At 41.8% G+C, this 26,626-nt stretch overlaps 1 protein-coding gene across 3 annotated transcripts in view; it reads right to left on the reverse strand.

Moving 5' to 3' along the window:
• Nucleotides 1-7,746: 7,746 nt before the first annotated feature.
• The window catches only part of MXD4 (MAX dimerization protein 4), a 38,508-nt gene continuing 19,628 nt past the window's right edge, over nucleotides 7,747-26,626 (reverse strand). For all 3 annotated transcript variants that reach the window (XM_041467316.1, XM_041467395.1, XM_041467232.1), the window contains exons 4-6: nucleotides 14,618-14,732; nucleotides 11,446-11,605; nucleotides 7,747-10,540 (exon numbers count right to left, since the gene is read on the reverse strand). In XM_041467316.1, the coding sequence (XP_041323250.1) occupies nucleotides 10,392-10,540; nucleotides 11,446-11,605; nucleotides 14,618-14,732 (424 nt within the window). In that variant the 3' untranslated portion in view covers nucleotides 7,747-10,391. The remainder of the gene's footprint in view (nucleotides 10,541-11,445; nucleotides 11,606-14,617; nucleotides 14,733-26,626) is intronic.

Consider the following 26,626-nt stretch of genomic DNA (forward strand, 5'->3'; position numbering starts at 1 on the left):
GTCCCCGCCCTGCCCCCCCACCGCGCTTGCGCGCGCCCGCTCCGCCCACGGGGCCTCCCGCGCACGCGCGCAGCGTTCCGCCTCGCGCGGGGCCCGCTCGCCGGTGACGTTGCGTGGGCGGGGCTCCCACGGCCGGGCCGCGGTTCCCCTCAGGGCGCTCGGCCGGGGCGGGAGCGCTTGCTCCGGTCCCTCAGCCTCCCTCAGGCCCGTCCCTGCAGCTCCCCGCGGCCCTTGCTCGCCCTTTCCCATGCCTAGCACACCGGAAGGGGAGGATGGGGCAGACCTGAGCGCAATTGATGTCGTTCAGCTTTGACCGCTGTGCCCTTCAGCTTCATTGAAGCCCAGACATGGCTAGCGGCGGGCACTTCAACATCCGTGCCCAGTGTTGCTGGTTTTCATCCCCGCTTAGTCCTTTCGGTAATGGGCTGTATGTCCCTGGATCTGCTTGGTGCCTTTTTGAACATGCTGACACATAACTTCACAAGGCAAAATCCCAGAACATCATTAAGTGCTGCTTGAAAAGTCCCTAATTGTTTTGTAGGTCTCTCTAAAACCCATCAAATGATTCCTGGTACTAGCGTTTCAGGATTTGGTCACTGCCACCTCTGCATGTACCTTACCCGTGGTATTCATGGCAATTTACAAACCCCCAGAGCATTTTCCTTCAGCTTTGTCCTCTCCAGTTTGGAGAATTTTGGAGTCCCAAAATTTGGCCTCTGTAGAGCCAGTGCTCCATTCCCCACATTGTTCCCAACATCTCCCTCTGAACCTTTTACAGCATCGCTGTGCCTTGCTCAGGGTGCAGAGACCAGACTGCACAGAGCCCTCAGGCCATGGGTGTACCAAGGTTTTCTATGGAATTCTCATTTCCAGTTCCTTCCTTCAAATGCTCCCTGTTTTCTTGGCTTTTTGGCTGCTGCTGCCCCTGAAGTTACCACAAAGCTCTCACCAGATTGCGGCACCTCTGCATGGCAAAGGCTGGTTCTCAAACCAGCGTCATGCAAACTTGTCACTAACACTCTGAGCATCCTTTATCAGCCACTCCTCGAGTTTAGCCATCTTCACTTCCTCTTTAAAAAATTCCGCATGCCACATTTCCCTGGGCTTCCCCATGTGCCTTGCAATAGCCTCCTTAAATTTCCCATTGAGTCATACAAGGTGGGGGGAGGTTCATGCCATGTTTTTCTATTTATGTCAGACATTTTACCTTGGCTTCTAGAACTGTATTTTTAAGCCTTATGGATGTTTGCAGGCTTCTTGGTTTGGAACTGCTCATTTAGGGGTTTTTTGGCATTTTTCCCCATTTTTGCATAAGTCATTTTCTTAAAATTGAGTATCTGTTTGCTTTATTTGTCTTGCATTCATCTTAGTGTTAAGTTTAATTATACTGTGGTTGCTACTATTGAGCAGCTCACCCACTAATAGAGGATCTTCAATTAGATCCTCTGCACTGCTGAAGACTAAATTCAGAATGGCATTTCTTTTTGTTGTGGTTCATAGGGCCAGATATTCTAAAAGGAAATAATTTATTGTATCCAGAAGTGTTATCTCTACATTTCACCCTGATGAAGCACTGACCCAGCCTGTATGTGGGTGGTTGAGCCCTCCCACTACTTGTCCTAAATGTGCAGCTTCTCTAATCTCACTTAATGCAATTGTTGAAGTGAACCAACACAGGGAAATGAGCAACCTTGCAGCTTAGCACAGCTAAGGCAAGCTCACGTTAGGCTTTTTTTATCAAAATCAGCACCTATATCGCTTGCAAAGTGCAGAATGTTGGTTTCTGGTATAACGTGGCCTGTGCAAGACATTTTTAGACGAAACCCTGACCTGGCAGTGAGTTCTCATGGGCAAAAAGAACTGAAGTGTTGAATTCCTCCCCATCAGATTACAGTCTGATCTGCAGCTGCAATTTGGGCTGGCTGAAGTTTTCAAATCATCTTGCAGATAGAGTGCATTGTGTCTGTCCAACAGGGAAGGAACAAAAGCATTCACCAGCTTATTTCATAATGCCCTGCTCTTTCAGTTCAGTCAGTTACTTGCACCGAAATGAACTTCTCCTACCTTGGTATTTTGCAGACTTGTGCTTCACAGTGTTGTGGTTTGGGGGTTTGGTGTTTGTTTTTTTTTAAATAAACATCAGTGTAACTCATGTAAAAAAAAATGTCTGCATAAAAGCAAATATTGAACACCCTGAAAAATTCCTAAAATTCCGCTGTCCAAAGGCAGCTCTGCCAATGAAGTCCACAAATACATCTGATAAAAGTTTGCCTGTCTTTTGTCTATCAAGTTGTCTCCTGGATTGCTGCGACTCATGCCTTTGGTTCCCTGTGTGACTTCCTCTCCCTCTTTCCAGACTCACACAGCTATGATGTCCCCCCTGCCTTGTGGCCTTTCCCAAAGCCCATATCCCATCTGTTCACCTGGGAAAGCAGCACTACGTCTCATTCTGTAGCAGGTTTGGAGCTACGTCCGTGCTGGCCAGTGGCCACCTCTTGAAAACAGGGAAGAGCTCAATTTGGCCATGTTCAATGCAAGAAATAATTTATTTTTCTTTCTACCTAGACATGGAATTTCCGTGAAAGTTTTCATCATGGATTATTAATTGCAGGCTCCATTCTATCTCTGCTTTGTTAAATTTGATGAAAATTAGCCAGAAGGTTCAGAAGTTATCAAGAAAAGGAGGAGGGGAACAGATGGACGAAAGAGGAGTTGACAGACAGCATGATCTCATAATCCCCGCTGGCATAGGAATTCAGACTAGAATTGAAATATTTTAGGTCAGAACACTGTGCACTTAAAATTCTCGTTTTAAAAGAACAAGCCCCTGAAGAGAAACAATTTTTCATCTGTTAGACCATTGATCAGCTCTTAGGGCAGAGATTAAACAACAGCCTTCTACAAACATAAAATCAAAATTTCTAACAGCCCCTTTCCCCACCCAGCCTCAGACCCATGTGCTTCAGCATTTGCTTTTGCAGCTCCTTTTGGGTCAAGATTGTTTTCCTCTGATTCTTTTTTTTTTTTTTTTTTTTTGGTTGTGTTCAGTCAAAACATAATTAAGTCTTACCTTACCCTTTTTTTCCATTCTAGGAGCAGTTGTTTTGCATCTGTTTCCTAGAACTGGAGAGGCTGCTTAGATAGCATATTGCCTTTACAAGCCATTTTATGGTGAATTCCAGCAGATTAAGGCATAAACATTTCTGGAAGGATGTCTGCAAGCTCTGCAGTATTCCATCCATACCATGTTCTGTTTGTTCCACTGCAAAATGTGACATCATTGAGCCTGACACCTCGGAGAGGAGCTCTGGGTTAGCCGTGGTCTGAGGCTGTAACAAACAGCCAGGGAGTGCAGTGCCACCACACAGGCATTGCAGCTGCCCCGTCTAAATCCTCCCACTGGGATACATCCTCAGATGAAAAACTCAACGCTGTTTGCTTGTTACTGCTTTAGGGTTTTGTTTAGGTTGTGGTTTGGTTTTGGGGAAAAAAAAATCAACACAGAGGAGGCAAGGAAATAGGCTTTTAGCTGGTGAACTGTAACTGTACAGCTTTTTGCTTTTGAATCATGCTGCACATCTCCTCACAGCAGCCGGATTGCAAAGGTCCCTGCTGCAGATTGTTGGAACAACAATTATTCTTTGGAAACACCCTGTCCTAAAATGTAATTCATTGCTTTAAGCAAAATTGTATTCTGGATTAAGCACAACTTTTGAAGTGCCATGTGAACTTTTATTATAACAAAGTCAGAAGACAAGAATTTGGCACCAGCTTGCTTTCTTTGCCATGTGCATGGATCTTCTCTCCAGAGGAATGGTAGATTTCATTCTGAGACCTTGTATTCCCAGAAAAGCAGGTCAGAGTGATTAGTTTCCTTCAGCTTTGTTGGATTCAGTACTGTAAATGTACAAGAAGCTCCTACATGTTCAGGCTACTCCTAATGTCTTTAAACATAAAATGCACAAAGGGATATGTTCTTTTTCCTAGAAAATTGTTCATTTACTCTCCTGACCCTGTTTTGATTGAAAACCCCAATTTTCATCCTGATAGGCAAGGCAAGCTTCTGGATGTTTAGTATTAAATTTGAAACATCCATCATTAGTGAAATGAGGAAACTTATTCTTCTTTTGAACAAATGGTATGATATGACAAATGCCATAAACAGAGCTGGACAGATCATAAACTGTACAGGATTTACAAAAATAGTGCCACCACATTTATAACAACTTTTTTACCCAGTGCAGTTCTTGTGCTGAGAAAACTGGTGCTGTCATGAAGTACAGCACTGCTAAAATCTTATTATAGTTATTTTTTTTCTGTTGGAGATTAATTTTAAAAAGTGATTAAGTGCTATATTGTATTTTATGTTTATTTTGTGATAATGTTAATTTCAAGGAAAACTGTGATAGAAAAATTAGTTTACTATGCTTTGCACATGAGTGTCTTACTGATTCAGCAGCTCAGCTTATTCAAGTAAAATATAAATGTGTCAACTAGCTACTGGCCATGATTTCAACGTGAAACTACTATTTCTGTATTTTTAAGGTACCACTGTATTTAGCACCAACATGCATGACAAACTGAAATACAAACCAGGGGATGTCACACACTGCAGCTGAGAGAAAACAATGTAATTTACAGAAGGATTTAAGCTCCCTCCTTCCTCTCATCTCTCATCAGCTAAAATGATTGTTTTTGTCTGGCTGCACATCACTTGTGATGTGACTTTCATATTTGACAAAATAAACATGCAGAACTTGTAGGCTGTCTTTTAATGCTTTTTTTCCTTGTCTTGTACTGAGCTGAAATTATTTCAAGTATAATTACTTAGAACAGACACTAATGCATTTCAATTTGCACTTTGCAAACCGGTTAATTTGTCTTCAGAAATGTAATAGTGGAAATTTATACAGCACCCATGGTTAGAGACAAATAAGATTAGTGACTGTTGGGGTTTCAATGGGCCAGTGTGTGTAAAAGAACCCTAAGTAGCACCCCAATCTTCACACCATGCTATTAATTTGAATTTCTAAAACTCAGTGAGGTCCTTATGAAATAGCTGTCATGAAATAAGCTGACATGTAAAGATTTGCAATATGTAAAGAACTGTGAAGAAACGCTATGCACAAAAAACAAGCGATGACAGTTTAAAAAAAACCTGAGTAACACAACAAAAAGGTATAAAAATTTGTATTTATATTATGACGAGATAATGATACAACACAATACTCCGTGTGCTACAGAACGTAGCAAGCGCCATGTACGTGTGTACAAATGGATCTGTATAATACAGTAAAATGCATCTCACAGACTATGAACCATTCCTTTGGCTCTGGGACCCAGAGGCTCTGGCACAGAACCCACTCACTGACACCTTTAGGTAACAATTTTACCAGTAAGCAGCAGAAGACTCTCAGTCAGTGCTTCACCTGCACCAAAATTTCATCTTAAACATCCATCCTGCACAGACCCTTCCAATGCCACAAATCCCGTGTAACCACAGTTTATGCCTCTCGTGCAAAATGAAAGAAAGGAGTTCTGAACTTGGCACCTTCACTCTGCTTTGCCAAGAGGCAAGCCTCTGGCCGGCCATGCCTCCCCAGGAATCCTTTCCTGGGCTTATTTACAATACTTCAGGCAGAGAGAACAGCCAAGGTGACCAAATGGTTTTTTCTGTTTCATATACCCCCTGCATTTTAATTCTGGGTAGCTACAGAACACACTTGGATGTTTTCTTTACAGCTGCCAATTAACAACGATGCATTTAGACAGTCACTTAAGCAAATTGGCTCATTTCATTGCTGGCAAAATTAATTTCTGATGTGTTTGCCCCATTAGTATTTGTAGGGAGTACAGCTCTTCCTTAACAGGTTCCTAAAGGGTCTTCATTATTCTTCCATCAATTTTGGAAAGTGTAAGTTAATGGATTAAATATCAGCACTGTTACTGGCTCACACCACACACAGCCGATGCCCTCTACCATTTAAAAACAAATTTAACAGATTTATGAAAGAGTAATTTGAAGACATTCCTTTATCAGCAGCATCATAAAATTAAATATATAAAATTAATATTAATTAAAAGCTGTGATGATGTGGTTCTTTTCAAAAATGTGTTTCTTTCCACATGGCTGATCCACAAGGATGAAAAATTTCACCACTAATTACCAGTCTGCCAAAAAGTTAGCAAAATGGTGAAATAATCACTTGTCCAGGAGGAGAGACTGCTGTAAGTACCTCCAGGAAGAGCAGAAGTACCACTGCAGGTTTGCAGGCAGAGCCCACACTTGTAACTTCACCTCTTTCTGTTGCCCCATTCACCTCTTTTGGCATTTTAAGTTCACCCACTGAAATGGGTCATGCAAAGTGTACAGTCAGATGCTCAGAATACTGGTATTTGTCACTTTAACTTATTTGTAGATCAACGAGTAACTTTTTTTCTACTTCTGTAATTATATGCATGTGGTATAGTTGAACCCATACTCATCCATATCAAAAATATAACACCACTGAAGTCTGTAAGTTAGATCAAGTTAGATGTGTTAAATTTTACGTTGTTTTTTTCAACTCTAAATCTTATACTAATAAATTTGGATTGAAACTCATCTATAAACAGCACATGGAAAACTGTCCTTCTCATGGATTTTGGGAGGCTTTTTTGTTTCTCTTTTAACCTGCTAAAACTCACTCTGAACCAAGTTTGTTCTTTGCAGAAGACAATACAGGATCCAGTCTCTGGTTAATAATGTGTTGCAGAGCTTCTACTGCCAAACCTGCTCTTTTCAGAAGATAAATAAATCAGCTGCAATGGGCCTGGCAGGGTACAAGCTGGGCAGAGAAAGGACGGATGTGAAGGAGGATTCATCCTCTGAATTGCAGCGGAGAACATGCAGAAAGAACACACAATTTTAGGCTGTTTTTTTTTGTGCCTCCCTCTGGAGATGCCAGAGTGCAGGCAGGGAGCTGGAGGAAGCACTAATCCAGGAGCAATGCAGAGGCGTGCATCCTCCGACACCTGCGTGCTGCAAGGGAAAGCCCTTCCTTTCTTCTCGCCCAGGAAACAGGCCAAACCTCTACATCTCCAGAAAAAGAACTCTGTGATGACTTCATCTCTCCAGAGCCCCTTCCACAGAGAAAAAGACCTAGCAGCCCTGTAATCTTGTCCCTACTCCTTTTCCAGTGTGCTAACTGCAGAGGAAATGGATGAACTGAGCAGCAGCACCTCCTCGCCTGGTAAAAGCGTGGCCACAACAACACGGCAGAGCTGCCAAGGTGGTGGCAGGATTTAATCCTGCAGCAAACAGATTGCTTTTTGCAGTCCCACTGTGGGCACAGGTACACTTGTGCACACACACACGGCACACGCACAAGTGTCCAGGTGAGAAAAAAAGAATAAAAATAACACTGTTTGCATCCCAAGGTGCTGTGGCCACAGGCAGTGCTGCGCTGGCTGCTCAGCAGCAGAACCTGAAAGAACGTCAGAGCCCCGACTGTCCCCAGTGACTGCAGCTCTGCTGGGGACAGGCCAGCACCCAAAGCTGACCCTAGGAACTGCTGTGCCATTGCCTCTAACGGGGCTGCTGCTGTCGGGGGGCTGTGCCTGAAAATTCCACCTTAAATTGGGCTGTGCTCGAGGGAGAATGACACAGGCAGTATGGTGTCATTTTTCTTTACCAGCGTTAATAGCTCCCAGCTGTAACAACTGAAAAAGTAAAAACAAATAAACCCTTTTTATTTCCACTCAAGATTATTCGAGTAATTTTTATTGAAAATATAAGATCTACAAAGCCATGGATACCCAGCGTGGAAGAACTCATTAAGTTAGCACATTCATCTTTAAAAGGAAAATTTCAGGTTGACCTAAGGTACAATAATGTTCAATTTAAAGTCTTGTTTTTCCTTCTGTAAGTTTCAAATCTCTTTTCATTAGGAGGTTCTGTGCAAGAGCTGCTTGTCATGAAAGGAAACACTTTACAATCCATGAATGTGTTCATTATATAATAAATGAACAGCAACAATATACTAGCCTCTTTTTTTGTTTTTTTCCTGTTAACAGTCGTGTGTTAAAGTAAACTCTTATTTTTTTTTTTCCATGATTTGGAAATTAGTTACATATGCACCAAAGGAGCTAGTAATTTCTGCTGCTTGTCAGCTACACACAATGAGTATATTGCTGTGTGCTTTCCCCAACAATGAGGATTTTAGTAATATGCAAGGTGTATAGAATGTAATACCAAAACCTGCATCACAGAAAAGGTTAATTGTTTTCTTATTCAGCTGCCAGAGTTGATAACCTTAGGCCCCTCCCCAGAGCCAAAGTAGGGGTGGCCATCCATTAGGTTATGTAAATTAAATGTATACGTTTCCTTGTTGGCAAGTTCCAAGCAGTAAGCAAGAGTGCAAACAAGGATCTGTAAGCTGCCACAAAATGTATTCATATTTCTACTCCGTGTTGTAAGAGCCAAAGGGAGGACACGTATGTCAGATGTTGAAAGAACAACTGAACCTTTGCTTTTGATCATTATGGTCAGTCTGTCATGAGGTCTTGTATCTCAATGCTAAAAATGGCACCACACTTGGACATCCCATAGCCTTACACAGTACGTTTGTGTTTCCCAAGCCACTGAGCGCTGGTCTCACAGAGACCCTGACTTTATAAGCTAACAAAAAATAGATTTGGGTGCTGAAGAATCCAAGGGAGGGCTCATACAAAGACAATTAACCCTCGCACCAAAACCTAATTTCATGATTTTACTTAAAGCCACACTGAATCAGTTGTGAGAGGGTGAAGATATAAATACACCTCTCTGCTTCATCCGTAAGAAGGTGGACAACTGACCATTTGAACAGAGGGTCTTGAAACAAAGCTTAGTTGTCCTTTAAACAATGAGAAGGAGAGGCATACATAAATGGTCACCAAGGCACAATATGACAAAGGTGAAGAGTCCCTGAGACTCTGGTCTGGGTCTGTACCATTCCCCTCCTTATACAAGTAAATGAGAACATTTAGGAAAATATAATACAAAATCTCTTACAGGAAATATAGACTACACTTGCTAAAATCACTTCCCTAAAAGTGTTTATAGCTTTTTCTTTTTTTTTTTTCAATTTTTTTCTTTTTTTTTCTTCTTTTTTTTTTATTTTTTTAAAAGACCTTCTTTAAACAGATAATGCAAAGACTGGTCCATTTTTTTCTTACCCGGCAAGCCAAGCTCTAATGACTTCACTAAGCAGAAGTTGTATTAAAATACATCTTCATAGTATTGCTACAATTTGGGTAAATATGTTCTGAACAGCTTGATGAGTACTAAATAAACTTTGCTGTTTTACAGCATACATTTTAATTTTTTTGCACTTTTTTAAGAATAGAAAATGCAATTATAGTGTGCAAAAGAAAAAAATTAATTATCTTCTAGCTGAATACTGTAATTTTAAGCCATGCCTTCCATAAAAATGTATTGACAAGTGTAAATAGAAGAGAAGAAAAAAAAAATACAAGCAAACAGAGATTTCATTTCCTTGCAAGGAAAGGTTAACTATCACAAACTGGATCACTTGAGTTCTGTATTCTTCAGAGAAAGAAATGAAAACAACAACCCATAAAACCACTGAAATGCTTCAAATGTCATCCATTCCACGGTAACAGGTTAAAACTGCCATGATGCTTTCTACTGCTCCCGTTAACATGGATAGAATGATTTGCTGCTGGTTGGATATTGAATACAAAAAGCAAAAGAAAGTTGAGATCATCCCACATGAAGTCATTATTAGAGCTGGCTTTTCCCCCATTTTGAAGTACAGTAGTGACTTGTAAATACGACCTTTTCTAAAGATCATTTGAGATTTGAAGATTTATCTGCCTGCTTCACCCAAACAACTGCTGAAAGAATTTACTCTATGGAGCCCACTATACAGCATTCAAAATGTTTTGGGTTTGGGGTTTTTTTCAGGAAAAAATATCACAAAAAGTAGTTTTAGGTTTTTGTATCTCTGAATCACTAACACATTGTAGATTTCATTTATTCTTCCATGTTTGAAAATGGTTTCTGAAAAATCAAAATAAACTGTCAAACTCCCTTACACCATGCTTCCAACAGTTTGAATTCAATACTTCTTGAATGGAACGACATAATTTATTTCCTTTAATTTGCAGGATGGCTACATCAAGCTAGCTTTAAGTCACAACTGTACCTAACCACAGTTCTCTGCAGCAAACCCATGATTTACAATATCTAATATTGTGGTTAGAGTGCAGGGAACCGTGGGTAAGAAACCTCCATGTCAGAGCATTGTGGTTGGGGTTTCCCGGAAGAGTGGCAGTTGACACCTCTGGAATATTCATATATAAGTGCTTCAGTCAGATGGTCCTGAGTCGAGCGGCTCGCTCAGGCACTATGAGAGCCTGGCATTCAGTCTGCGGGAATGTGTGTAACCTCCGTCACTCGAGCCGCTCTGCAAACTGTAGTGGTCTTCAGCATCACTGGCACTTCCAACACTGTCCATTTCACCTGGAGTAAACTCCATTCCTTCAATGTCTACTTCTAAAGAAAACATAAGAAGGCACATTTTCAGAAAGTTGTAGCAACTGGTCATGGGCCAGTGTCACACCTCAATTGCAATGATTTAAAAAAAGTAACAACTGGCACAGTAATTCCTGAGGAAAGGATTGTCTTGTCCACCTGAGAATTAAAATCCCTTCTGTCCTCAGCCACATAAATATACTGCAAATGCTTTCCCAGAACTGCTCCAACCTGCACAGAGACACTGATTTAGAGAACAGCTGCCCCTCAGAGGCTGCTGTACTGCAGTACTGTCCATGGTAATTCCAACCATGCAGGCGTTGGCTGCCCGTGGTGTGATCACCTGTCCCCAGGTAAGTGCCCCAAGACTGACCACTCAACCCCCCTGGGCCCTGAAACAGCCAGCCTGGGCGACTGTTCTGCCCAGAAAAACTTCCAAATGGGAAAATAAGAAATGGCAACAGCCGGCTTGACAAGCTGTCTTAAATGAGAAGCAAATGCAGAGAACCCTTGGTGATCATTGCACAGAAAATGTTTTAAAATTTCACAATAAATGATGTGGAAATAATTTACTCATGCAAATTATGAATTAAATGAATTAAGCCAAATAAGATTTGCTTTTCCACGAGAAAACATTATGCCAGCCTTACCAATAATTTAACTAAAAATTCCAAACATCAAATAGTAATTGTTAAAAAAAATGGCAAAAACACATGCAGGATAAATAGCTTTAAAAATACACACAATATTAACAGCTTCAAAACTGATTAGAAAAAAAACATTTTTCAAAGAATGTGAAAAAGATGCCTTAATTTTTTACTCCTCAAATCGCACTATGTTATAATTTTGTCTGGGTTTTGTTGAAAGCTTGATTTTCGTTCTAAATGACATTTCCTTGTTTCCCTGCTCCCCTCTGGCTGAGTTACCTTGTTCAGAGTCAGTGGATATTGTTGATCCCATGCTGTCAGTGCGGATTCTCTCCATGCCCTGCACGGATAGCTGCTCCAATCTGCGCTTGAGGTAGCGGTGCTCCCGCTGTAATTGTTCTTTAATATTTAGAGCTTTTCGGTCCTGTTCTTCCAATTTCTTAAAGGGAGAGAAACACAGTGAGCTGACAGTTTGTACCCATAAAGCATAAGTAACTTAAGGTTTTCTTGTAAACAGTAATTTGAAAGCAATTTAAGAATTTTAATTAATTAATATAAAGTTCAAATTAAATTTAAAATTTCAATTTTTTAGTTAGCATTCTGTAGAGGTCAGTACAATTTTAGCAGGTTGAATTTGTTTCAGTGTAAGATATATGGTTACAGGGGAAAAGAAATTATAATAAAAAAACCTATCAGAGACTCTCTTGCCACTAGCAGACGTTCATTGGCTAAGACCAAATTATTGTTGCCTTGGTTGTGGGGAATATTTAAATCATTTTATCAGGTGAAACCAGCATCATCTTTGATAACTGGAGCACAGCTCAGGTTTCAGTGAGAACATAATGCATCTTTAGATCAGTCTCTTACTTCACTTATCACCATAAAGGAACCATCGTGAGCCTCTGAATGTTCTCCCTCCTACCGCAGGCCATGGAAAATTTTAGCATTTAAAAAGCTTCATTAACAATAAGCAGCATTAATTATATATAGAAGGAGCAATTTACTAACAACTGTCTTTATTCTCGCTTTTTTTTTCCTTGAACTTCTCCAGAGCAAGTATGATAATTCTACGATATCATCTACAAAGTCAGTGGTATTAATTCAGAATTTCTCAGCAAAGAGACTGTGAAAGGATCCTTCACGTATCTACTTAAAATCTCCCCTCTGACAGAATAAAAGCAGGAATTAATTTTGCAAATAAAAAGAATGCTTCACACCCAGTGAAATGTGCTGCACTGTTGGTCCAAATACAGTAACAGGAATAAAGTGCCTTTTTGTATTTGAACTGAGCCCTTCTCCAGATCGGTGCTAGCCATTTAAAATAACTGACTGCATAGTTAGGGAAAAATTTCTAAGAGTATGATGGGATTAAAAGCATGAAGAATACACAAATCTAAACACATTTTATTATTAAAAAAATTATCTATCTGATGCAGTAAATTACAGGTTGTAGCAGTAAAAGCACTCGTAAGAGTGAGCAGATTCTCTGTGAGCTGTGTTTACATGATCACTGAGATTTAGGAGATGTGCAGGGAGTGAATACAGCTGCTGAAGTCTCCTCCCTGCCGTCTGATTGAACCTAAGCTTGGCTTTCTGAGGAGAGCAGGCTGGGACAGTGCACAGCAAAGCACAAGCAAAAACCTTTCAGAGATCTTGCTGTTCCCATGCAAGCCTGAAATAAAAGTGTTTGAAAAAATAATTGACACCCTTGAATGGGGCAGCTTCCTGGCTCAATGAAATCCACCTTCTTCCGCCACATTTTAAGCCCCCTCCCAGGCAATACACTCTGCAGATAATCATCATAGGTGGATACACAATGTTAGAATAGGAAAAGGGGTTGGTACATCCATGTACACAACAAACCAAATGTGCCCAATTGATCAGACTTCCTTTTCCTGTATTTTCCTGGCTGCAATCCCGAACTCTTAACAACTATTTTAGGAAAGAACTCAGTGATTCATATCCAGGAGACTCAAAACCATCCAGTCTTTCAGAGCAGATCTCAATATATGGGGGGCGTGCATGTGTGAAAAGTTGAGAACTAATGGTTGTGTTCCAAATGCCAGCCAGGCACGGGCAAGCTCTGCCAGGGCAGGGGAGGGAGCTGACCTGGCAAAGGGCAGCAATTAAGTGCTAACACACTTTGGGCAGGTTCAGTTAAAATCTTAAAAAGAAAGTTAAACTTCGGTTTTCAGAAGATGAGTACTTGGTGCTGTGCAAGACGGATCTGGAAAGAATCTGTTCCCAGCTTTTTTTATCAGCAGCTGAAATGGTAACTACAGGGCTAATCTCGCACACTCGCCACTTGTAAAAACACTTTTTCAATTTGTATGCATAAGCCCATCATAGGGGGGCAGCCCAAGACAAAAACCACATGCAGTGCCTTTCATGCATGTTAGCCTGAATTATAAACAAGAGGCCAAAATCTCCAATGGTAAAAACAGGGGTTGCCCAGCTGGAGTAAATGTGCTTAGAAGTGCTGAAAAAGTAGCTCTGTAAACTTGTTAATAAGAATGGTTTTGCTTAAATTAATCTTTATTTCTTCGTATGAATTACACCCACTTCTGTAACAGCAGTGAATCTTAAAGCTGTGCATCAGCAGGATGTTCTCCAAAATATTCCAAGATTACTGGCAGTGTTCAATTTTGCCTGACACTTTTCTTGACCTGTTTCTCTGTAACACTGAAAAAATGCCAGATGAGTAATTACAGTCCTGGACACAGCAGCAGAAACCTGTTCTTTAACTTTTACATTTGAATACCTCTTTGTCTTATTTCTGCATATAACCCTGTTCCCTGAAAACAATGACAGTGAAAATGGGAGTGAAGGTGTCTTTAGAGAGAGAAGGCCTGAGGAATAATTTCCTTTGAATTACCTGTGCAAATGTAGAACCTGCACTGCTGCTGGATCACTGATGAGATTTGAGGCTGTTTTTTTGTTTTAAACTTGTAACAAGGGGTGCAGCAACTAACAGGAGATTGCATTTAATTTTTTCTTTCATTTAAATGAGAACCTGGTCAACAAAATGTTGATGGGATAAGGCTGACTAACAGATATGATATTTTTTATTCAATTTTTTTTTTATCATTAATGGATCTGGCTTCTTACATTTTAGCAAATGCAGTACAATGCTACTTTGCTTGTTTCTTAAATATATTAATCAAAGCACAGCTTTTACAGATTTTTTAAAATTATAGAGTAAATCACTAAATACACTAGTTAGCAACTAAGAAATCACAAAACCACTGTTTTATATATCTGAGATGCTAAACTGCAAAGCACTAAACTTTGACACTGTGACTGATACCCCTGCAAGTAATAAAGGCCAACAAATCCAGAAGATTGGACATATGGATATGGATTTTGTGCGAAAATTTGTTTTCTCTCTATGGATACACATTCTGGAAGATTCTCCCTTGAAAGAAATAAAAACATGGATGAGTGTTTTTACCTTGATATGCATCTTAGCTCTTTTCAACAGACTTAGAGTGGTGTGTCTGGTGCTGTCCGGCCCGAGAGGCACAAGCTGTTTTAGCTGTTCCAAATATAGCCGGAGTTTAGCCCGCCTGCAATCATTAAAAACCAAGAGTTGTAGTGGAGTTGCACCCGAACAGAATCTCCTATATGCAAACACCATCTGTTTGCAGGATCTCTGTGCAGAACTCGAGTCAACTGTGGCTTCCTTTCCCCTCCCTTTGGCAAAGTTTCAGACCGAAAGGTCACTTGAAATGCAGTAATGCTGCTTGGCACACTCACACAGGAGGCTCATACCTGTATGTCAGAGCAGTTTGCTCAGCCTGGTCAGTCCCATCTTAGCCAAAAGGGAGTATGCTCAGAGATCTGAGACATCCAGACAAGGCTGTACATTCAACCTGTGGCTGGGTAAGGAAAAAAACCTGGGATTTTGCTCCAGCGCAGTGATTTCTGCAGGCACAGACAGAGCTGTGGGCAGCTGCAGACCCTGATCCCCCTCTCCCCATTCCCATCCCTGCCTGCTGCAATAGGACACGCTGCAGCTATGCAAGCCAAGGGCATCCGTGCAGCTCTTCACAGCTCAGAGCTGTTTCCAGCCATGGCTCATCAATGTATTTTAACAGGGAAGTCCTGATGCCCCTCTCCTCCCTTCTACTGACCCACAGTCCCCCCAGAAGGAGGCATTCTTCCTCACACTGCACTGTGTTTATTATGAACACACAAGAAGAAACACTTCCAGCCATATTCCTCAACAACAGGCTCCTGCTTTCTCCGTTACTCCATTGCAAGTATCACCATTGCTGCTCTCAACAGTCTCTCCTGTACTACTGCCACATCTATCAGTAAAAAGAGGATGAACAAAGAACTATTTCTACAAATGTTTTCCAATCCAGAAAGCAGCTGGTAATACAACAGTCCATGAAAGAGTTGCTTGACCTATCCAAAACAAGGCAGTGGCCAACCAAAGAACTGCATGGGAGTGTGTTTCTGCAGTTACATTCTGAAGAAAATCTCTCCTGGTTTTAATTCACAGACCTTGAACAGGAATCCACACGGTTCTGCAATGAGAAATGGATGTGGAAGTGCTTGCTCCTTTCTGCCAGTCTGTTACAGGCTGAGCAAAGCCATGACCTGGAGCTGACACTGCCCTCACAGCCATAAGAGGAACTGCAGCAGATCCCAAGTGTGAGGTGAATAATCATCTTTTTCAAATTTGCTTGATTCTGCATGAAGGAAACAAACACTGCAGGGAATTCAATACTTCTGGTCAGGAACGAACTTTCTTTTGAACAATGAGATCAGAACCACAGTCCAGCATCAGTGCTTGAAATGGACAAACACTCTGGGGCACAAACACTCTTCAGCAGGATTTAATATGCACCAAATGACAAATTAAACATTTGTAATTGGAATGATTAGTGCAATGTGAAAATAACCTGAGAATTAATGGTGAAAAAACCCAAAGCAAAACAGAACTAATACAGAACAGTAATGACTACATACTCACACATTTAGTTCTGTCTGCCTATAAATCAGCAGTGTACTAGCTAAGAAACCACAAAGCATTCCCATAAAATTTTAAATTTTTTCTTCAAGACACTTAGGGAAAAAGGATTTTTGGTAAAAATGTGATTCACAAGAGAAAATTGATTACAGACTTTTTGTTTAGGTCTGAGGTTTGCTTTTAAATACAAGGTTCTAAACTTAAGCATCTAAATGCTTTTATTTAAACAACACCAACAAAGACTGACCAAAGTACTCACAAAAACAGCCCAATCAGATCATCAGGCTGCTACCTTAAACTGGGATATTAATCTTGAAAATAGTGAAATACCCAAATTAGGGACTACTGATATTTATACAGAAAATCTTAATGATGCAAATTTTACATCTGTAATTTCTAACAACTACCTGGGGTAGTTGCATTTTAAATACAAAACATTTTAAATACAAAACCTTGTGTCAGGGACTAAATTCAAATAATCTTCTTGTTTTCTAGATGGCCTCTGAACATACCTACATGAGCCTGTTTCACTCAGCCCAACCTGGATGCAACTGTACTTAGACTGATGACAAGAAAGTGGGGACTGAAGATAAAATAGCATATGGGAAGGAAGAGGAGAAGGATGGCACCAAATCGTAAATAGAAAGGTAAACACCTAGAAATACAATGAGCAATATACTTGAAGCCATTAGAAGTCTGATAAGGAATATACAGAACTGTTGATTGAGATTTACTTAGTATTAATTCTGGAAAACATTAATGAAACCAGACTACATACTAAACTTATTTGCCTCTTTCTATTTAAGGAAAGTCTGCTTACCACAGGGAGAAGAAAGCAAGGCTTTAGTGCACTTCCTTGCCATCAACTGGGGAGTTCACAGAAATATCACCAAGGTTCAGGGGCATGGCTGTGTGCCTTTTTAAAGCACAAACTCTTTTATGTTACCTGCCAGCCCAGTAGGGCAGGACTTTACAGAAGTGCCACAAAGAACATGGGACTGAATCTAAGAAGAGTATTTTTAATTGACCAGTGAGGAGAATTAAAAGGGCTGAATATTAACAAAACTGCTTTAAGGCTTTTTCAGTACTACCAGCTCATACTGATAGCAGTAAATGTAATAAACACACTTGCTGAAAGACCTCCTCTAACTTCACTTTTTTTTTCTTAAAAGGAGTTTTTGTTTCATCTAATTACTCAACACCTATGAATCCACTACAGATTTTAAAGCATAAGCTTTACATAGATCTTTACAGAAATGCAGACATGTTTATGTGACTAATTTGTATATTATAATCAATAACATACATTGTGAATGCACAAAAAGAAAACGAGCCCAGCACAACTCCACTAGTACTGGAGTAAACATCCCCACGTTTTTCATCTTGCATGTCTTAGAAAAAAACTGTAAGAATGTAAGAAAACATTTCAGGCATGTTACATTAACAGATCACACCAGCAGGAACAAGGGACTCAAACTTCACAGCAGATAAGTTGTCTTGTACAGACTCTGCCAGCACTAATTTCTCTCTTTTTCTGCAGGGACCTGACAGCTTTTGCTTTCCCTCAGCTGCCTGTGACCACAGGAGGAGAGAAAGGCACTCACAGAGGTAATCACAGCCAGAGCTGCTTTGTGTTTTGCAGCTCACGCCTTAAATTCCACCTAAAAAAATAACAAAAGGGGGGGGGGGGGGGGGGAGGCAGCCTGTCAGAGCAACAGGGTAACAGTCTCTGTGCATGGAACATGGTTGAAGTTGGGTAATTATGCTTTGCTACAGCTTCCAACCCCGGTGTGGTACCAGGCCTGGACACCAGAGCTGATAGAAAAGGGCAATTTCCTCATCTCAGGTGGATGCACAGAATTATCCCCCTCATCACTGATATTGATTTCATCTGGGAAGGCAGGGATCTAAAAAATGCCACCCAAAATCCAAATCAAGCCTGCAGCTCTCTGTTTTGGGTGTAGCCCGACATATGGAGAGGTGCATGGGTGTCTGATTTATCACATTGTCCTTTGTGCCAGATGATAAAGGGCTTTCAGATGTTCAAGACTCCAGTGTTTCCCCATAAGCAGGTTCACAGCAGGGTCCTCTCAGTCTGCTTTACAGCTCTTTCTAATGCTTGATAAGCCCAGGCTGGTCAGCATTCCAGGGCAGGGGCCATGTCTAGCAGCTGTCGGTGGTTCCTCACGTTCACATAAAGGACAAAGCCACCTGCTGACAACTGACCCAAAGGCTACCAGCAGGAACTGCCTTAAACTGCTTTTGAATCCACGTAAGCCATGATGGGCAGCAGAGGCAGGGCTTTCAGAGCCCATGGCAGAATGAACCCTGGAGCCCACAGCATGGAGGGACAAAGCAGCAGAAAGGTGGTATTAAGACTTTTCATATAGAACAAGGACATCCACCAGAACACCATCACAGGAAGACCACTCACTGACTCCAGTCCTTGGACACTCCAGTTTGCTCAAGTGTTTGGCTGTGAAAAGGCAGGTTCACCACTTCTCAAAGAAAGGGTTGCCATACAAAGGTATATTAAGATCTTTGACCCTAATCAATTTCATAATTGTGTTAAATTAGTCTATTAAATAATAGTCAATAAGCTTTGCTGCATACATGAAATCCCAGATGGAAATCCAAGCAGCACACCAAGAAAAGGAATACTAAGATGCAGAAAAAAAAGAAAGAAACAAGAAAGTCCATTGTTCACCCTGGATTATCTTCATTCCAAGGAAACTGCAACAACTCCAAGAAATTCCTACAACTACTTGACAGGCGGTTGCAATGGGAACAAAATACTTCTCTGTAGGGCTAAATAATACAACCAAAGGCAATGGCAGTGGATTCAGAGGTTCAGGGTGGACATTGGGAAACAAATTTTTTACTGGGGCAGTGGTGAACAACCAGAATAGGTTGCCCAGAAAGACAATCCTTGGAGGTTCTTAAAGATTTACCCAGACAGAGCCAGAAACATTCACAGACACACATCCGTGTCTATGAACGTGTAAATCCAAGATTGCCTGTAACCCCTCAGCATTTGACTCACAAGATTGCTCCCATTCATGTACCAGCAAAACAGGCACAGCTGTGTGGCTCAAACCTGTGCCACTCTGATTGATAGACTGCTGGTAGGTTTGTGGAGTGACCTGATCCACTGCAGCCTTTCCACAGGGGCTCTCCAGGGCTTTGTCAGGTCCAGCACAGCAGAGAGAAATGGCCTGCAGCCAGTCAGACAGCAGATAGCTGCTCAAGCAGCAGTTGCACAGTTTTCTGACAGCAGCAAAGGTGTGTTTCCTACACCATTCAAGTATAAATCTACAGGCTTTATTTAGAGGCCACTGAGCTGCACAAAGCCAGCTGCAAAGGCAAGGTGCATATCCCAAATGAGCTGCTCAGTCCTCAGCATGGCATGCCTCAGCAAGGCCCTGGTGACATTAAATGGCCACAGACACTCATGATACAGGGTGACATTACTGAGTTTCTGTGAAATGTGTGCCTGTCCATCCTGCCACCCCAGCTGGGCACTCCCTGCACACAAGCTTCCAACAGCCCTCCACGTGTTCATGGTAGGTAGCACGGGGTGGGCATTTCCTGGAAGCTGCATCCAAAGATAAACAGTTCCCACTGCTGGCATCGTGTTCCTGACTGCCAGAGGTCACTTGCTGAAAGTGTCAGAAGGGCCATGCTCATCTGTTTCTGAGCAATTGTGAGCAAGAGCATAAAACTCACTACAGGGAAGTCAAATTGATGACAAGTGTTCACCTTGCACATCCTCCAGGTCTCACTCCACCGCCCCCGCGGAGCACAAGAATGACTCTCACATGTACCCAATTCTCTGCTCACCCAGAGCTGGCTGTGGAAAGGAAGAAGCAACTCTATCAGCAGTCTGTCATCCTGTGGGAATCCCAGAACAGTTCTGTCTGGTCCACACCTGCTCCCTGCTCTTAGCAGATTGCCCAGTCTGGCAATGGAGCTGTCCTGGCCATACTGGCATCTTAGATACACAGCATCTTCACATGATGGAGGAAGGATCTGGAAGGTTAGGAAATGGCCAAAAAGCCACTAAATGTCTGTATTCCCACACTGCATGCCCTGATTCTCCCTTCATGCTGGCTGCAGCACTTGGCAGGGTTAAACATGATGTTGCTTCCACGTGCACAGCCCATCGTACCTCTCACCACGGTGCACCACTGAAGCAGGCATGAAACAATGCTAGCCTCACAAGCAGGCTCTAACTGTGCTTCCTGTAGGGCACCTTAGTGCTAAAAACACTTGTGTGACTGAACATGTGTCTGTGTTTCAGATGTTCCAGTTTTACTCCACTAAACCAGCTCTGTGTACAGGAGGTTGGCATACCCTCGAATCAACTACTAGATGTATTTGTTTGGTGCTCTTCTGAAAAGAAAAGGACACTGTAGATCAAACTCAAGAAATGCAATGACTACAAGCCACACCAGTGAGAATAAGCAATAGATTTGAAATAGATGTAAAAATCAAAAATGTCATTTCTGTACATTAACCATTTTGGTCCAAAAACCAGACAGCATCAGACCCTATCACAAGACAAATTCAGTACAAACATAACAAAACTAAACCTCCACTTCAAAGAATAGAAACATATTTGAAATTAATCTAGAAGACACATTATTACAAACTGGACAGAGTTACCTAAGCATTTCAGATTCCTTCTCTAATGTTTCACTTTTTTTTTCCACATTCAAACCTATCATTGCTGTGCAATGAAGTTAATACACAAAGGTTTAAATATAGAGCAGTTACTAAATTTTTCATTGTTGCATAAGGACTGTGTAATCTGGCTTAATAATGTACATAGTTGTTAAAGTCAGAGAAGAATCTCTGCACCAAAATTTCATTTCTGGAGTCCAATGTTATCCAGATACATTATGAACCAAAATAGTCTGGCCCAAGACAACAGCAGTTGTGCTCCCTCCTTAAAGCAAGGTGATTTTATCTCCCTGCCAGACATGAAATTCAGCATAAAATACAGAAGTGAGCTAACTGCAATTGTAAGACAGTCATATTTTTACAGGAAGACTCTTCACAGATTTATTTATGAAATGCAAATACCTGCGTACAGGGAACACTTGAGTTTTAGGCAGAATCAGCAAAGAGAAGCTCAGGATACTTTGTGACATGCACTGGGTCAGGATGAACACTGACAGCATCATTACTCATAAACATCATTATTTCAAAGTTTTTTAAAAATGCAGAAATGTAGCAGTAAAAACTTCCCCAGTGTGACTTCAGGACTCACCTGCCACCAAGGTAAAACGAGGGTGAGAAACTCTGCCTGCCTCCTGATACCAGCTCCAATCCCTTCTTACTGGAGCATAACACAACAAGGCAACATCTTTGAAGGGCTGCAGCTCTTTTTATTCTGTGCACTGTCACATCCTAAACTGGTGACAGACTTTTGCTGCAAATTGTTTTAATGGTACTGAAAATTTAATATATTCATATTATTTTGTGTAGTCCTGGATATCATGGCCACATATGCAATGTTGGTAATCATGTAATTATATACCCAATGCTGCTTAGAAGCTGGTACACAAGCAGACTTGCCTCGCTCCTCTTTAAGCTAACACTTTAATAAAAGTGTCAGGAATTACATATTTACAGCTCTACAAGACTTTCTGTAAGCTACCAAAGATGACTGTACTAATTAAAACACATTTGTTTACAAAGGCATTTAAAGAGATTATTTATAAGCTTCCAGCTTACGAAATCACAGAAATTCAATCAGATAAATGGTTCTAAAGAAACCTATTTATTAATGATTCAGACAGTATTTAGCATATCTCCAGCAAAATAGTAAACATAATGGAAGATAACGACCCTCCACTGCAATAAAAAATCCTGTTTCTTTCAGATTTATTTCACTCAGAAACACTTTTAATACTTTCTCCTCTACAAAGGATACCTCAAACACTTCTATTTTTCTAAAGGATGCTGTAGCTCACACTTCAGCTGCACAATCTATTTCGACTACACAACAAATATGCTTTAGTGAAAAGGAAAGAAAACCTCTTAGTATTAAAGCACTGTACCATAGCAAGGCACCCAGTGTGCAGATTGCTCCGAGATGTGTGAAAAGCTTGCTCACAGCTGAGTGCCTTGGAGTCAAACCCAGAAAATGCAGTCTTGCTCTTACAGCAAACCTCTTGGCTTTTTATTATCCAAGGAGAGATAAACCAAACACCAGGAAGCTGAGGGTCTTTTTCATGTTAAAAACAAATGCTGAAGTTTGCCCACTGGTGAAGATTCATCCAAGGCATTTTTTGTCTGGGTCTAACACCTCACAGGGCCTCTGCAACTAAATTCAGCAGTAAAGTCCACATGAAAACTAACAGGGACGAAGAGCAGCAAGTGCCTAATTGCAGTGATTGTTAGTGAATTAAATGCAACAGCCCTGCAACCACCCTCTTTATTTACTGTGGTATTAACTGGGAATTTCATCCTCAATATGCATTTCCAGCATGCTGAATACTTGTGTGCATCTGCTCTGCTGAATTGAAAGCAGCCACCCTGGAAGTGTCCAAACATGGGATAACAACTGCTGCAAGTTCCCCTTGCCATCACAAGCTTTCAGAGTCAGCGCTGCTCTGGACTTATCTGCAAGTTTTCACATGAATACTGCTCAGCAATGTCTGGTGCTGTTCCTAATGCTAAGGAAACAGAAGAAAACCTCTGCTGCCTGTTAACACAGCCTATGATTTCCATGTTTTGTGCATTTTATCACTCTGAAAAATATTTTGGTTCTTTTACACTATATCTAAATGCATGCTACAGCAGTTACAGTGCATTTTATTTACTTTCCCTAGTGCCACTTCAGCCCACTAGCTGAGTCTAGGCTCCACTTGACCTTTACCTTCTCACCTTCCAAAAGATGCCACTTGTTTTAGAACATATATATGGAACCAGAACTTACTCCTGCATCTTTCAGTACACATAGGTTAATGGAAGCATCTACAGTGCCACAAATGCATGCATTTTTGGCCAGTTAAGTCTCTTGGCAGCAGTGCACAGAAAGCTAGCTGGGATGCAAACTGGGAACAGGCAGTAGCTGGTCTGTAAGAGGGAAACTGCTGACTCCTAAAAGCTGGCAGACCTTGCTGCCCATGTTGCCTCCTTTTTCTCTCCCACCATTACCCATCCCTCCAGTAGCTCCTTGCTGAATGCAGTGACAGTTGCCTGTCCTAAGTTACAAGCACTGGGCTACATCAACATCTCCCCATCTCTCAAAATTTCCACAAGGACACTGATGCACTTTATGCTCTGGTTCCCACCAGAAGGTGAGCTGTGGTTACCCATGTGCTGCCATAAGCCAGGGACATCAGCTGAAATGAGCATATGACAGCAGCTCCCAAGGCTTGCTTTGGGCTGGAATGAGCCTGCAAAGCAACGTGGACAACAGCAGCACCAGAGCCTCAGCAGCTGGTGCCTGCCATGCTGCCCACGTGCTGTCCCTTCAGGAACCCACCCAGCAGACCAGACAGACTGATGAGTGTCCCAGAGTCACATCTGGCTTGAGCCACCAGAAGAAACAAAAGCCCTGTGGCACAGTGCCTGTTGCTGTACTGCTCCCCAACCTTCTCCCACTCGAGCTCTCCTGCCTGCAAAGTGAGCAGGAGCTGTCAGAAGCATGCGAGGTGTGACAGAGATGTGTCACACGACGGTGCACGCGCACCCACGTCCCTGCAGCGCCCGCGGAGCTGCGCAGGAGGGGCTCAGAGGAGCACTTGGGCAAGGCAGGGCACAGGCAGGGCCACCTCAGCAAGGACTCCAGTGCAGAGGGAGCACCAGCAGCTCTGACTGGTACCTGTTTGACCCACTGGAGAACCAGAGCCTTAGCCTCTGCAGCACTAAGAGCTGCAGGACCATCATCTGACCACTCTCATCTCCTCTCCTTGGTTTTTTCTAGACTCTTCCCTGCAGGCAGGCTTTTCCTCACAGCTTCAGCCATCCCACTGTCTTAAGCTGCTCTTATTTGAAGAGCAGCCATGAAAGGTTTAAAAGCCCTTCCTTGTTCTTGGATCTCGGCAATAACTAACAGCAACACACAGAAATCTGAGATGTACTTCATGGGAAATGTCAACAGGAATTTACAAGCTATACAGGGATTCTCAAAAGCATCACAAGCAAAAGTAATGGCAGCTGGATATCATTTGTCTTTCCTGGATGGTATCCATCATAAATTTACATGTATGAGATTCTACATCCTTTGACCATAGGCAATAAATCTCTGACCTTGCAAGAATCTGAGGCAACAGAAATCAAACATTATGCAAACAGCTGAAACCCATTGCAGTGTATTTTTGCCCTTGTATGGATTTCTTTTCTTCTGCAAAGAGGTCCAACCTATATTTTAGCATTTCAGTCTTTAGGTTGTGCTCATCTATAAAGAACAGTTTTCTGTATTTTAAACCTTCAAAGTCAATGTCAGACAAATAGGAGCAATTCTTAGAGCTATAGAAAAGGAATTTCTTTTTCAGGTGTCTTCTATTTTTAGCCCTGTTATCTACTGATTGTCTTTAGCATTTACCTCTCTAACACTTTTAAGCAATAGTGAGGGAGGTGTCACCTGGTACCATGAGCTCAGCATCACACAGTACCTACCTAAACCAGGCAGAAGAACAACAGTGCCTTATAGAGAAGTACATGAATGATGGAAATACCATTGCACATACTGAAAACAGAGTCCATAAAAACTAGTCAACCATGCTTTTAATAAACTTATTTAATACTTTGTTGAGCCAGCCACCCATTTGTTTTGCACATTAAAATGTGTACATTGCAATTTAGTAGTCCTCCTAAATTAGACCTCTCAAACCCATCTGTCTTACTGGCACTCAAGTTTCTTAGATTACACTGCAGGGAGACTCAAGTTTGTCTGCTACCTCAGAATAGTGTCAGACCCAATTAGATAAGGAAAGTGCTGCCACGAGATCATGCCATTACAGGATCAAGCAGTTGTAATTCCCACTTGACGTGACATGGAGGCTCACACGTACTCACACACGCTGCCCATGGAACCCAGCAGTGGTTAAGATGTGCAGCAGTAAAACTTCGGCTTTTGCTGGTAGTGGAGCACCACAAAGCAAATTTTCACAGCACATCCAAAGCCATGGTGCGAGTCTGCAGACCTGCAACAGGTGTGTTGGCTTTCGCCACCTCTCACAGTACTCTTGTAAGGAGTTTGTCAAGGACTGCAGAGTGGGTTAAAGAAAATGACATTCATTTAAACAAGGAAAAGCTGTGTAACAACGACAGGTTTGCACTGGGTTTACACACAGAGGGGAACAGGATGATAGTGATAATTTTTCACAAATTAACCACCCACCACCAGGTGGCTGGAGAGGATGCAGTCTGTCTCCCCCAGAAGTGGCTCCTGGGAGCTGCATGTCCCTCTCACATGGGGCTTCAGGAGCAAGGTGCAGCTCAGCTCTGTGCACATGAGCTACACGTTTATCGACCGACAACACCCCAGAGCAAGTCACTGCTTACAAATCAGCTCATGGCTTGAAACCGGCTTTAATTATCAGACTGTTTCCCCACATCAAAATGCTAAGCAAGAACATCGTGTCTCAGGACAGCTGCCAACAGGAAGGATCTTAAAAAAAAGTGTGGGGGAGACTACAATGCTTAAATAAGCCTAGAGAAGTTGAGCTGCAGCACAGTACTAAGCCAAGAGAGCACACTACTGGGCCTAGTGTGCTTTTTCTGCCTAATTTTAAACCTCCCTATAGACCTAGTTATTTTGTACATATGTCAAATGAGGAGAGAAATGTGTTCAAGATTTATTTTTTTTTAATACCACTTTATGATGCCAAATTAAAGGAGCGGCAAGTCAAGTTGAATTATTTTAGCTAAATTAAAAACATGCATTGCTGTCACACACTGAGCACAAGGCCTACGGATAGCAGACAGCCAGGATTAAGCAGCCTTTTCCTGCATCAACTTAAATGAGTGTGAAGCATTAATATTTGCAATACTGGATACCTGTGACTGTGGCTTTATTGTCTATTGTACCTTGAGATCCAAATACCAAGTATCCAGTTTAAGTAGCCTGACAAACGCTGTAGGAACTCCACACTCCCACGTGCACAAGGCACCGAAAGAAAGCAATTTACACCACAGTTTTAAAACCTCATCAGAGTTAAGGCAACTCTGTCTCCAGTTCAGCATCTAAACAATTACTTGCTCCTTCACAGTGGTAGGAAGTTTTAAGCTCTGATCAGGAAACTATCAGAAAGAGATATTTAGTGTTATGTGTTACTTTCATTTTTGCTTCTGCTATTACTTCCTCGGCACATGCACCTACCAAAGCCTCGTGGCCATCTTAGAGGGAGCAGCTAATGATGGCAGCTTGAGCATGCACAAATGAATTGACTTTATTGGGGAAGGAAGTGGTGGGTGTTGCTTTTACCAACAAGTGCAGATACTTGAGATGTGTTCCAGTGAGAC

The sequence above is a fragment of the Pyrgilauda ruficollis genome, unplaced genomic scaffold (assembly GCF_017590135.1).
Source record: "Pyrgilauda ruficollis isolate IOZ18807 unplaced genomic scaffold, ASM1759013v1 scaffold1, whole genome shotgun sequence".
NCBI lineage: Eukaryota > Metazoa > Chordata > Aves > Passeriformes > Passeridae > Pyrgilauda > Pyrgilauda ruficollis.